A 12591-nucleotide genomic window follows, 5' to 3' on the forward strand; every position below is an offset into this window, starting at 1 on the left:
GTAAAGCACTGGCTTCAAAGAGGCTGCTTGTGTCTGGTTCAGGGTTTAGCCCTCCGGGCTCGGCCAGCCAGGTGCCGGTGAGCTGCGGATGCGCCCGTGCGGGGTCAAGAGGGACACAGGTGCCCTGGGGATGAGGCTTCATCCCCAGCAGCCACTGCCATGGGACTGCACTGGTGGTGCTGTGCTGTCGCTCCCTGCCTGCCCTGAACCAGGATTTCTGCAGGAAACGTGTAAAGGGCATCTCCCACCAGGAATCAGCCCCAACAGAAAGCCCCCGGCTGGCTCAGCCCCATCTCCCCAGCGCCCCGTGCCAGGCTGCATCACCGGAGGAGCCGTGCCGCAACCGTGCCCCAGTTTTACAGCTTCTGGCCTCTCCTTGCCAAAAAAACACTGCCACAAACCCGGTAATTATTGCAGGCTCTGCCTTTTTGAAGCAAGCAGCCACCGAGGGAACGGAAATCTGTCGCCCTACTGGATGTGAGCCAAAGCAGACGCCGGCAGCACAGGCTGTGGTGCCCAGCTGCGGGCTGCACACGCGTGGCTCCCAAATGCCAGGGCCACGTCTGCTTGGGTCTGGGGGGACATTTCCACCTCCTTCCGAATTCTGCAATGAAAGCCCAAGGCCCTCACCTGCCTGGTCAGGTAGGAGGAAACTCAGCAGTGAGTGCACAAAGTCTCTCCACTCTCGAAGTGCTCCCACTCCTTCATTAGCTATGCAGCAGAGCTGGGGAGCACAGTACATTTTCCTTGCCTTTCTGGAAAAGCCAACAGATGACATGTTTTCACCAACACCTCCATAAAGGGCCAGAAATAAAACAGTCTTTCAAACCCAGCTGAAGAAAAGAAATTCCAGCTGCACAGAAAGGGCTGAGGGAGTTTCTGCCCTGCCTCCTGAGCCACGGGAACACCACCTCGGTGTCTGGGAGCCTTCTGTGCTCGTGGGACTGGGAGCTCTGTGTGCCCATCCACTCCTGGATGCCACGAGAGGCTGGGTACAAGTCCTGCCTGTCTCCTGGAGCAAGGTGCCGAGAGAGCAGTATTGCCGCGAAATAAAGTCTTGTGTTCCAGTGAAACTCTCCTTTAAGGGAAAAAATAATTTTCATATGCAAGGCTGAGGTTGCTTGTGCCCTAGTCATTCTCAGGCACCTCCAAGGGAACTGCTGCGCACCCTGCTCCTGCCTGCGGTCCCCAGCCACCTGCCTGTGGCTCCGGCCCCACACATCTGAGGGCTGAGCCTGTGATAGAGCAGCAGCACTCGGCACTGCTCGCCGGGCACAGCCAGGGTGATGGCAGCGGGTACCAGTGGGGTGGTGGCCGCTGTGTCCCCCAGGAGCACAGCACAGGGCAGCAGGGATGACAGCACACACCTTGGGCATGGGTGGCACACTGCAGCTTCCAGAGCCCTGGGTGCAGGCTGCAGAGCTTTAGCCAGGCAAAAACACCATCCCAAATCCCCACCGAGAGGCCCAGACACTGTTAAAGGCATGGACAGATAATGGGAAATGGACGTTGGCTCTCAGACGGACAGCACAAAACAAACACCGCGCTTCTCCACGGGGCAGAGCTGAATGGAGGAGCTCCCAGCCCTCCCTCCCGGGACCTGAAAAGCCCGTGGCCAGGGCTCGCCCCCGTGCCACACACCCACCTACGACGGTTAGAACATCCTTCTCGATGTCAGCCCTGATGTATATCCGGCCCCGGCGCTCGGTGTGGTCCGTCCCACACAAGCTCGGGACGTTCATCACGCAGCGCTTGTGCACGTTCATCATGCAGGCTGCGGAGAGAAGGAAAGGGTTGCTCAGCACCTCCTGCCGTCCTGCCACAGCTCAAAGGGGAGTTTGAGGTGGGCTGGGTGGAAGAACCCCTCTCCCTTTAAGTGAGGATGTTTGCGAGGGACCTGGGGACAAACACGCAGCAAACAGACCTCCAAACCCAGCCGGAGAGCTGGGGCTCCAGCAGAGCGCTGCACAGAGACAGGGCCCCACCAGCATCCCTGGATCTCGCCTAGAGACTGCAGGGTTTGTAGCCCTCGCTCTAATTACTCAAGAATTTTACTGATTTATCAGACTTCTCTTCCATCCCACCCATGGTTGAATGCTGGGGATTCAGCTGGGTTCACCAGGACTTGATAAAGAACATCAAATACCCCATGCCTTTACCTGTGTATATACGCGTATATATATATATATAGATATATATATGTTCAACTAACTCAGTTCTACTTGGTAACATTTTAAGGTGATAATGAATACACTGTTCCCATAACAGTCAGCAAGCTTCTATATTTATGAGAAAACCAGCACATGGTGAGCACCAGAGTATGCTGTTCCCCGCAGACGGCGTAAGCATGTAAGCAGACGCTGCATAGTCACAGTCATTTTAAATAGGAATGTACAAGATTGACTTGGAAAATAACTCATCTCTCTCCCTATCCCCCCTCTTCCTCCATCCCCCATCTTCTCTCCGTGTAACTCCCCAGCTGCTCCCGTGCCTGAGGTAGGGCTTCTGCACACCCAAGTGCTGGAGCGGACTGGGTACCTCCACCCCTGCTCTCTGGGTACCAGTGGCACCCCCAGGCCCTGCCGCCAGGTGAGGCCCCCCCACCCCTTGCTCTGCCTCCTCTGCTGCAACTGCAGCCGCCGGTTCCAGCACTTACTGTCACATTTCATTCCCTGGTGAATGAGCCCGTACAGCAACGACCCGCAGTGGTCACAGAAGGTGGGGCTGGAATACGTGTGGATTTTAAACTTGTGTTTGCTCCGGGGATCCTAGGAGGAAAACAGAAGAAAAAGATTATAAACTCGCATCAAATGCTGGCAGGGAACCTCTGTTCTCTGCGTTCCGCATGCCAGCTGGCTTCAGAGGTGCCGTTAATGGACTTCAGTCAGCAGCCACCGACTGATGTGGACCTTTTCCAGCAGCCACCAAGATCCAGCGTTATTACTCTCTCTCTGTGTTGCTATAACAATGAAAAAGCAAGGCATTGGCTTGTTTAGGGATTTATTGTTTTTGAATAACTTGGTCTCAGCACAGCAAACACCAGGTGAAATTGGTATGTAGAGAACCAAGAGGAGGCCTGGACACCGCCCCAAATGCACGTCAACCCAGTGGGATAAAGCAAGAAAAAGCACCCGTGATGTCCATCTGTACTAAGACTACCCAGTAAACTTCTTTGTGCCATGATACCCCACCCTCCCCAGCACGTTTTGGGGGAGTTGAGCAGCATAAGGAGCACCTCCAATATCTGGAGTTTCCTTAAAGCCAACTGCTGATGCTCCTGCAGCACTGCATGCCAAGCCAATGGTTTACTGCAGCCCCTTTACAGTTTTGTGCAGCCTCGCAAGCAGGACCCTGCTTTCAGGGAGCCCTGAGCACCAGGACGCCCCAGCCCCTGCCTTTCCTGGGCTCTGTGAGCAGCATGTCCCCGCCCTGCCAGCACCAGCTCCCACGGTGACCCTGGTGCCTCAGTGGGGGTCCGGCCCCAAGGCCCCCCCTGCCTCCCGCTGCCCTGCCAAAAAGGGTCCCTGGCAGCCAAGAGGCTCTCAGCAAAACGCCCCCAACCTGAGGGGGGTCACATTTAAAAACCTCTCTCCTCAGACTCTGGGAGCAGAGCTGAAGCAAGGGCGAGACCACGGCAAGTGCCGGCTGGCTTAATTTCATCTCCGGTTAATTGTTTAGAGGTTAGGGATGAGGCACAGCTCCTGGCTCAGTCATTTGAGCTGACTGGCTTTCTAATGGCCTGGAAAGGTGCCCAGGCATTAGGAAAGTCACCTCTTCGGGACACTATAGGCTAAGTAAATAAATAAAGAGCAGAGTCAGAGCCTAGCATGACATAGCTGCCAGTACAGTACCTTCCCCTTAAATTAATTTTCCTACCACTCTTGCACCGAAGCTTTCAGCTGCATTAACCACTAATATTCTCTATTATTTCTCAACATCACAGATAACTTGAGCGATACCAGAAAGACGGACAAGCAATTGAGCTTCATTTAATTCAACCTGCTAAGTGCAAGGGATTAGGTACAAGCTGCAGCAAATTTATGGCACTTGAAGCTGGAAATCTCTCACGTTTTACCCGAAGCAAACCTCTTGTTGATACCGAATGCAGGATGCCTCACCTGTCAGCTGTGTGACAGGAGGCCTGAGAAGAGGGTTCACAATTCACCCATCTCCTGACAACCTCCAGCTACCAAAAAGACAGTTTGGTAAGTAACAGTGTACCTTCAAGAGCCTTTTACTTTCCCCAGAGATGCAAGTAAGCACATAAAACCTAAGCCTTGATGTTAAGGCTACCCCTGGGTCCGAGCAGCCCCAGCTGGGGGGCATTGGCCGCCCATCCCTGCCCTCATGGCACCGGGGTGATGCCAGCAGCACCTGGGCACCTCGAGCACGAGCCACAGGCCTGCCAAACCGCAGCGTGTGGCACGGGGAGGAATCGCCCCCAAGCACTCCAATTGCTGCGTTCCCTTCTAGATAGAGATATTCCTGTTTAGGCAAATGAAAGCTTTAGTCATTCATAAAAAACACAAGCTTAATGCAAAGTGAGGCAGTTTCCACCTCATGCAAACGACTTTAAATTCCCCCTGGAACTGGGAATTTCAAAGAAGTCAGAGAGAGGCAATCCAAGCACGCAGCGAGCAGCGCTTCAGCGGCAAGACGTGCTGCCGTGGAACAGCCACAGCATCTCCGAACAGCCCCCAGCATCCCGAGGCTGCGGGGCAGGGATCCTCTGCTTAGAGGACGCCAGATCCATCACTGGGGCATTTGGGACTTTACACTGCTGCCCGCCCCCGAGGGGCTGGTTTGCAGAGACCTGGCAGCTGGAGGCAGCCGAGGGCTGGAGCCCAGCAGGGCACGAGGGTGACAGAGGAACGGGCTCGGGGAAGGTACGGCTGCTCCCTGAGCACAAGGGAGCGGGAGGGACCTGCCTCACCCTCACTGGTGTGGTGGAACGTGCCAGAACCTGGAAATTCTGGGTATCATTTTCCATCAAGGCTGAAGTCTTTACACAAAGAGCCTATTTTTGTACCGCAGAGACAGAGATGACGAGATCATTGCGTATGCAGATGCTGAGAGACTTAAAACAAGAACAGTTAAAACGAAGTTTGCCAAGAAAAGAAAATCTGCTCCTCCTTCACTCCTACCAGAGCAGCACGGTCCCCAAAGAACAGGACAGAAAAAGCTTTCTTTGGAGCAGAATTAGAAAATGCCATTAAGAGTGTTTTACTGCACTGAGAAGCTCTGACCTTTCTCATCAGCACTGCCACAGATCTGTCATCCTCCACGCGGAGAGATGCCTGCATGTCCCGAGGACGGGAGCTGAAACGAGCAGGTCAGCACGTGCGCCAGGGAACAAGAGGAGCAGCTGCTGGCTCTGAGCGGTACCGGCAGGTCCCTACCCATCAGAGAGGCTCCTGCTTCTCGGCTTGACAGCAGGCTTCTGGTGTGCGATGAGCTACTGCAGAACTGCATCTCCGACTTGCAGAGATCTCAGTCGTCACCTCTGCCTCTCGTCAGGGTCGTACCCAACACCGAGCCCGCTGGATGACTGCCTCCCATGGGGGCTGCTGCAGGAGCCGCTGCTCTCCACGGGCGTGCGGCCGGCAGCTGGGAGCAGCAACCATCTGACAACTTCTGACAACTCACCCGCAGCTCCTGGCAGGTACCGGGGGCTCTGCCAGGACAGCACCGCAGCAGAGACCCAGCACCAGGGCACAAACAGGGTGTGAGCAGAGCACCTTTGTTGCACCCAGAACTGCAAACACTGCACTGGATGCTGTTTGGGCTTATATTTCCTTCTACAGTAAATTCAGCTTTGCCTGGCTAAGAGGAGATGTAGATCAAGAAATGCCTTTGGCTTCAACAGGGAGAAGGTGAGAGGCAGGGGGGACCAGAGCCTTCCTTGGGCCCAGAAGCCTGAGCCATAAAATACTTTAAAAACATATCCAGCTCACTTGGGTTCATCTTTAAAATAAGTCACACATGAAGGGCACTTAGGTTTCTTTGTTTTCCTCATGACGATAAAAAAAATAAATAATAAAAATCCCAGGCCCAGCTCGCGTGGCTTTCTCCCACACCACGGCACCGTTTGTCCTTCAGCTGCGCGCAGCCATCTCCTCTCCTCGGGGATGCAGGCATCCAGGCTGAGGATGGTGATGCTATTTTAATCCTTTGTACTGACAAAATCTGCTGGACTCTACAGAACAGCCACTCAGGTTTGCTCCAAAATTATGTGCCCCTGCTTTCCATATCTCATTGCAGAGAAAGCCGTAAATTATCGCTGCTGAAGAAGAATTAACGCAGCTCATGTGAAGAGACTATTTTCAAGTGAATTTCATAGCAATTTAGGCAGCTTAATAGCAGAGCGCGTACAACACGGTGACAGCTTGCTGTCTGCACCTAATGAATCCCAACCCGCGGACATGAAATCAAAAACCTTGCATTTTGGTCCCGCATTTCCCCCAGGGAAAGTCCCCCGTGGTACATAACGAGCAGCTCACAGCAGAGGCACAGGAGCGACCTAGCAGCGACTCTGAAGGTGACACTGGAAAGCAAAGCCTGCGCTCCCTCCAGGGAGGATAACTGTGTGTGAGGCATCGGGAACACTAACGAGAAAGCTCCAGGAGCATCCTCCTCCTGCACACGATCTTGCTGGAGAAACCCAGATGCAGCCGGGGGGCAACAGACTGAAGACAACTGCGGCCACCCCAGTGGGGACTGGCGCTTCTGCTGAGGACGGGCTGTGCACGGTGCGGCTCCGCACCTGCCTGCGCCCAGGCTCCATCCCAGCCCTGAGCTGCTCATCCCCAGCCTCCAGCTCTCTTGCTCTTCTGTCTTTCACAGCACTGCAGCCAGACCAGGCCTTGGCACTGGAGGGCCGGGGGCTTGGCTGAGCAGGCACGGCCGCGAGCATCGCAGCTGGTGCTGCTTCGGCATCAAACACATGGCCGCAGGTAGAACCTGCCCTTGGCAGCTTTCCTTGGCAGCTTGCAGCAACTTAATACATTTTTATTGACAAAAGATCTCATCTGCTAGTCAGACAACCACAAAGGGACGCAGATGACAGTTATTCTTCTCTTGCTGCTGCCAACACTGAATAAAATACACTCCGCTTACCGAGCAGCAAAAAGACAAGCTCTGTTTTTTTTCCCCAAGCAGCACGAGCATCTCAGCATTATTTAAAAATGTTTATTATCGTTCGCATGGTGTGAGAGCCACTGTTCCTATTTAAGCTAGCTGCACGGAGCAGGCTCCCCCAGCCCTGTCTGCACAAGCTGCAGCTTGGAGACTGCCCGATGGCACTGGGAGGCCTCCGAACCACCCCAGCCTGCCGGACACGGGGCTTCTGGATGCCCCTCACCAATGCTGCTCAGGTGGGCACATATGCCACCATCCCCTTCTGCCCCCTGGATTGTTTTTCTCTGCACAAACCAAGCCAGGAGGTCTCTGGGGCTGCAGGCAGGGCGCAGACCCAACCTCAGTCTCCCACCCAGTCATTTAACAGGAGGCTGCAATCTTAACAGACATAACGAGACACACACACAGCTCCCCGAGGAAACGAGAGAAGAGCTTTTCAAACTGCAGGGCTGAAGACAAGTGCAAACTGGCAGGCGAACGAACTCGGCTCTGGCGGAGCCAGGGAAGCAGCAGAAGGTGCTGGGAGGGAGCAGCGCCGATACATCTTCATCCCACAGGAACTGTCACCGGCCGTCTGCGCCCGCAGCGCCTGCAGGAGGAGCCAGCATGTGCCCTCGCACGAGGGGCAGATGGCACCCGCTGAGAGCTGGAGAAGTTAATTAGCACAATGAAAGCGAGCAGCAAGTTGTGGCGAGGCACTGCCGTCCTGCACGGAGGGGCTGGCTGCAGCCCCCACTGCCTGGACGCAGCCCGGAGAGCAGAAACCTGAAGGAGCTGCTGGTTCTCGGGCAGCACAGGCGGCGTCTGCTTCTGCTGCCGCTGATTGCTCGCTGCTAATTGTTGCCATCACACGTTTACCCAGATGCTCCAAAGAATAATGCAAGCTTTGGCAAGTGGAGGAACATCCCCTGCCCCTGCTACAAGTGCTGGCGTGGCAGCTGCTGATAGAAAGCACAAAGCAACAGGCATATGCAGGACAAGGAGCACCCACTGACACTGACGCTGGAAGCACCAGGAGGGCCACAGCTCTAGCTTTCCCCATGAAGCTTCTATCTTCTTCTAAAAGTAAATGACAACACATTTTTCAGTACACACACCCAATTTTGGGTCTTTTCACAAAAGGAGTCCAAGGCAAAGATGAAATGGTTCTGCCTCCAGCAAGCAGAGAGTGTGGACAGGCCATGGGTGCTGCACCGGCAGCACTGCAGATATCCTATCCTATCCTAAAGCTGCAAGTGCTGGAAAAATTAAAAGCAAAATCAAAACGAAGCTACAGTGGCCTGCTATCTTCCTGGAGCAACTTGGATATTTATTAATGCATCTTGATTAGATGACCTTTAACAGGATAATGCAAAGAAGGTCATTTTCATGATTATTTTGTCTACAATTTAAATAATTATGCATTCTACTAATAGCTCTGACTATAATTAGGTTTGCCAACTGCATTACATTATACATGCCTGATTTCAGCTCCTGAAGACCTTGCCATATTTCAGAAAACTTCAGCTTGAATGGGCATGCTAACTCTGCCTCCTGCAAACAGGAGAACACAGGAGTGTCAGAGCTTGTAATAAAGAACAGCGCAGCTTAATTCGTTTGCGTTAATAAGGGTTTCAACTACATTAACATGAAAACTATGGCAAAGCTAAAACCTTCAGCAGGAACGCAAGCAGGCAGCAGTTTGAGCACAGTGCAGCACGGGCACAATGTGTGGCTGTAAGCATCAGTACCCCAAAGCCCAACACGGGGCACATTTGGGCTGAATTACAGAAGTAAATGGCAAAAACGCCACTGTCTTCAGCTACTCAGCTGCATAACAAACGTACTGTCCTCAGCAATGTTGATGGTCAAAACACAGACCCACTGGAACATCTCCAGACATCAAAAGCAAAAAAATCCTGCCGTGACTTAGGACCAACCTAGCATGAAAGCAGCCCCAGCAGCTTCAGTACCAGCATTTGTATCCAGAGCTTCAGGCTCCATTGTGAGAAGCCTTTTTTTTTTTTTTTTTTTTTTTTATTACTTAAAAGCGCTATCATCTCTGTATAATTAGTCCTCCTCTCCTGGGTGGAAGACTCATACTCTGTAGGCTTTGCAAGGTTAAACACATGCACGTTCCTCCAGGAGGTTCAAACACAACCAGATCAAACAGAAAACTGCTCCAAAGCAGAACTAGTCAATGATAACAGAAAGACTTTGACATTTCACTGCTCTCCAGTTTTGTTACGCTCTGAAAAGTGGAAAATGTCAGCCTCCTCCCAGGGCCATATGCCTGAGACATGCACAAGCCACCGTCCCATAAAACACTTCAGCACATACTTGGCTTTGAACAGACAATAGTTTTAAGTAACTAATATCACCCAGCTGCTTAGAACTAAGCATCCACATGTACCACAAGCACTTCACAGGATGCAAAATGTTTTTTTTCATTGATCCTGAAGTAACTACGAAGTACTAAAAGATACAGAGAAAAGTCAGGATGTTTTAAAATATATTTTTCCATGGGCTCTGTGGCCAGCATACCAGCATACAGCAGCTCTGGGGATGAGAACCAGCAGCCAGCTGGGCTTACAAGTCCCAGACCAACCCAGGACCTGGCTGAAACTGCTGCACTCCGTGTCTGCAGCCCCCGACAGCACAGCCCCTGTCAGCTGCTGCTCCGTGCCACCCCTGTGGATGCTGAGCATGGGGATGCCATCTCGGGGAGAGGAGCTCTTCCCTCGCCAGCTCAGCAAAATCACGTGTCCCACTGTAATGAAGAACATACTGTAAGGTTTAAACAAATGTGATAAATTAAACTCATTCTTTCTGCAAGATTTAATTGGATATTAGTATTTGTGAAAGGAATGACAGTTACCAGATTGCTCCACAGACCAAAAAAAAAAACATAGCTAAAATTGTTACAACCTAGATTCTATCAGTGTTTAACATAATTACAGGTCGCTCTAGACTCATGCCATGGTTATTAGCAACAACACAGCAGAGGAAAACTCAAGCTTTGCATTAGTTCAGAAGGAAGCCCTGTCCCCAGATGATTCCCAATGTAGACAGGGCATTGTTGTTTGCCAAAGCAGTTTTCTGTCTCCTGATTCAAAGCTTCTTAAGGATTAGATTGCTGCAAGAAGCTTGATTGCCAGTGCAGAAGGAATAAAGTTTGCCCTGCATGCATCTCCCTGTTAAATCCTGCCTGACAGCCATCCAGGAGTACAAAACAGAGGATCGCCCAGAGATTCACAGAATAACATCCAGGTACAAAAGGGCCAGTTTTGCTCCTTATTTTAAGTCTCAAGCATCTGCATTCCTCTCTCCATTTTTGGAAATAATGGATTAAAATGAACAAACACCAGCTGGGCAGCCTTTACATGTCTGTTTGAGGAGCCACAGTGGCAACACTTACTGAGCAATAACAGCAAGCAACAGATAATGTGATCCGGGGCCTTTAGGCATGTCCTGGTGCCAAGTGGCACCTCTAAAAATGTGACAGTTCAGATTTAAGTTAGACCCTTCCCTTTCCAGGCAGAGGCTGCCCATAGTTAACCCACAGTCGGACGTGGAGGCAAACTGCTGGTAATCAACCGGCCAAGGGGGCTGCACGCTGGGGCCGGGACCAGGCTGGCAGATGCTCCTCATTTCCCCTTGCTCCCGCCAGCTTGGGCAGGGCTGGTGGGGAGAAAGCAGGACATCGACCCCCAGCCAAAACCGCACAGAAATGGGCAAAACATCTCCCTGGCTCCTGCTGCCTTTGCTGCCTGCTGCGAGCTGCTGTCCAGATGATGAGCGAGGACGAGGAAGCGGTGCCTGCGTGGGCAGGCTGCCCAGCTCCCGCGCGCGGCTCGGGAGGTGGCATCTGGCTCGCAGCTCTCCCACTGCCAAAGCCCATTTTCCTTGAACAAGGTTAAGTGGTTTCAGCATTTCAGGATCCTTCGTTCCATCTCCCTCGGCTGCAGTTGCATTTGCTGGCACCTTTCTGCCACTTTGGCACCATGTCGGGCAGTTTTCAGCTCTGCCACCTGTGAGCCCCACACAGTGCCCCGGGGTCGGGGCTGCAGCAGGGGCAAGAGGCCAGCACCTGGGGGGCAGTGTGCGGCTCCCAGCAGCCCTAGCCACTCGTTCATACCGCCTGGCACTTATTTGCAGCCCCCAGACCTCAAGCAAACAGACCTCAAGTCAGCACCCAGAGCCAGATGGGCTTTAGCTTTATGCTTAGCTGGAGAAAAGCAAGCAGACCCCCTCTGGCACCAGCCAGAACACAGGACCATGCTCTGCATCAGTGCTCCGGGCATGTCCAGGACAGTGGGAGCAAAGTGCTGGGGTCCTGCCCTGACCCCCGGCCAACCCCATGTCATGCTCAGCGCCCAGCCTCAGCCACTGCAGCCAGAGCAGCCAGCACCTGCTGCTGCAGGCAGACGGGACGGGAGCCTCCAGGCTCTGCTCAAGCAGCATCTCCTCCTCCAGCTACAGCAGCCTCATAGATTGCACCTCTGCACACACAAATATCTAAATATATACCTAAACGTATATATTTTTAGATATATGACATACATCTCGTAGCCTGAGCTGGGTCTGCAGGGTACAAGTGGGTCTTGCTGCCATTTTCTTTATGAGTTGTAGATGACAGAACAGAGGAGAGAAAGTGCCCGCGTTGGAGCTCAGCCGACAGCTGGAAGGAATCTCACGGCGTGACACTACTGAGCAGCAAAGGGCCCTGCAAAGCCTCCACCGTGCTGGCTGCTCACGAGTGGCCCTGGGCAAGCACAGGGTGGCAGCAGGGGGACCGCTGGTGGCAGCAGCTCTGCTGCTTTACCTGCCTGCTGAATTCTGGCACAGGAGAGCGCATACAGAAGAGCACATTCCTGTGCTGGGATGAAAAGGTTTTCCCTCATTTATTAACAGACTTTTAAGAAGATAAAGTATAAAGACCACAATGTAAAAAGGAGCTGGGTGTCAAGGGCAGAAGGCTGGGCTGTGCTTCTCCCAGCAGCTGAGGGATGTTCCTGCTCCCCTACCCAAGCACAGAGTGCCAGGACAAGAAGGTGCCTGGGGGACCCCTGGGCTGGGCCACCCGTCACTGTCAGAGCAGGCAGAGAAGCTTCCCAATGCCCCTTGGCCCTGACACCAAGACCCTCGGGCAGGCGAAGCAGAGGGGAACCATTTGCACTGTTTTTAGCCACATAAATTCAGTGCTATTTCAACGACAAGCATCAGAGCCCAGGCTCCAGAGGCAGCGGGTGCCTCCGGGGGTGACTCAGAGCCCCCGGGGCCTCCTGCACTCACACACCCCCAGCCCCCCCCCAGCCTCTTCGGCATCCTCCCAGCGGCACAGGAAGCCCGGTGGGTGAGCAGAGACCTCCCCGTGCAAGGGAGGAAGACCTCGCCCCCTCTTCGTCACCACGGGCTTAATTGCAGCGTGCTGCAGAGAAATTGCACGCTGCAAAGCCTGTCACAGCACTGCCA

General features: G+C 53.2%; 1 protein-coding gene across 2 annotated transcripts in view; it reads right to left on the bottom strand.

Moving 5' to 3' along the window:
- The window catches only part of PRKCB (protein kinase C beta), a 114160-nt gene that overhangs the window by 52455 nt on the left and 49114 nt on the right, over positions 1-12591 (bottom strand). For both annotated transcript variants that reach the window (XM_032197900.1, XM_032197899.1), the window contains exons 4-5: positions 2657-2768; positions 1646-1774 (exon numbers count right to left, since the gene is read on the bottom strand). In XM_032197900.1, coding sequence (XP_032053791.1) covers positions 1646-1774; positions 2657-2768 — 241 coding nt within the window. The remainder of the gene's footprint in view (positions 1-1645; positions 1775-2656; positions 2769-12591) is intronic.

Source organism: Aythya fuligula, chromosome 15 (genome assembly GCF_009819795.1).
Source record: "Aythya fuligula isolate bAytFul2 chromosome 15, bAytFul2.pri, whole genome shotgun sequence".
Classification (NCBI taxonomy): Eukaryota; Metazoa; Chordata; class Aves; order Anseriformes; family Anatidae; genus Aythya; species Aythya fuligula.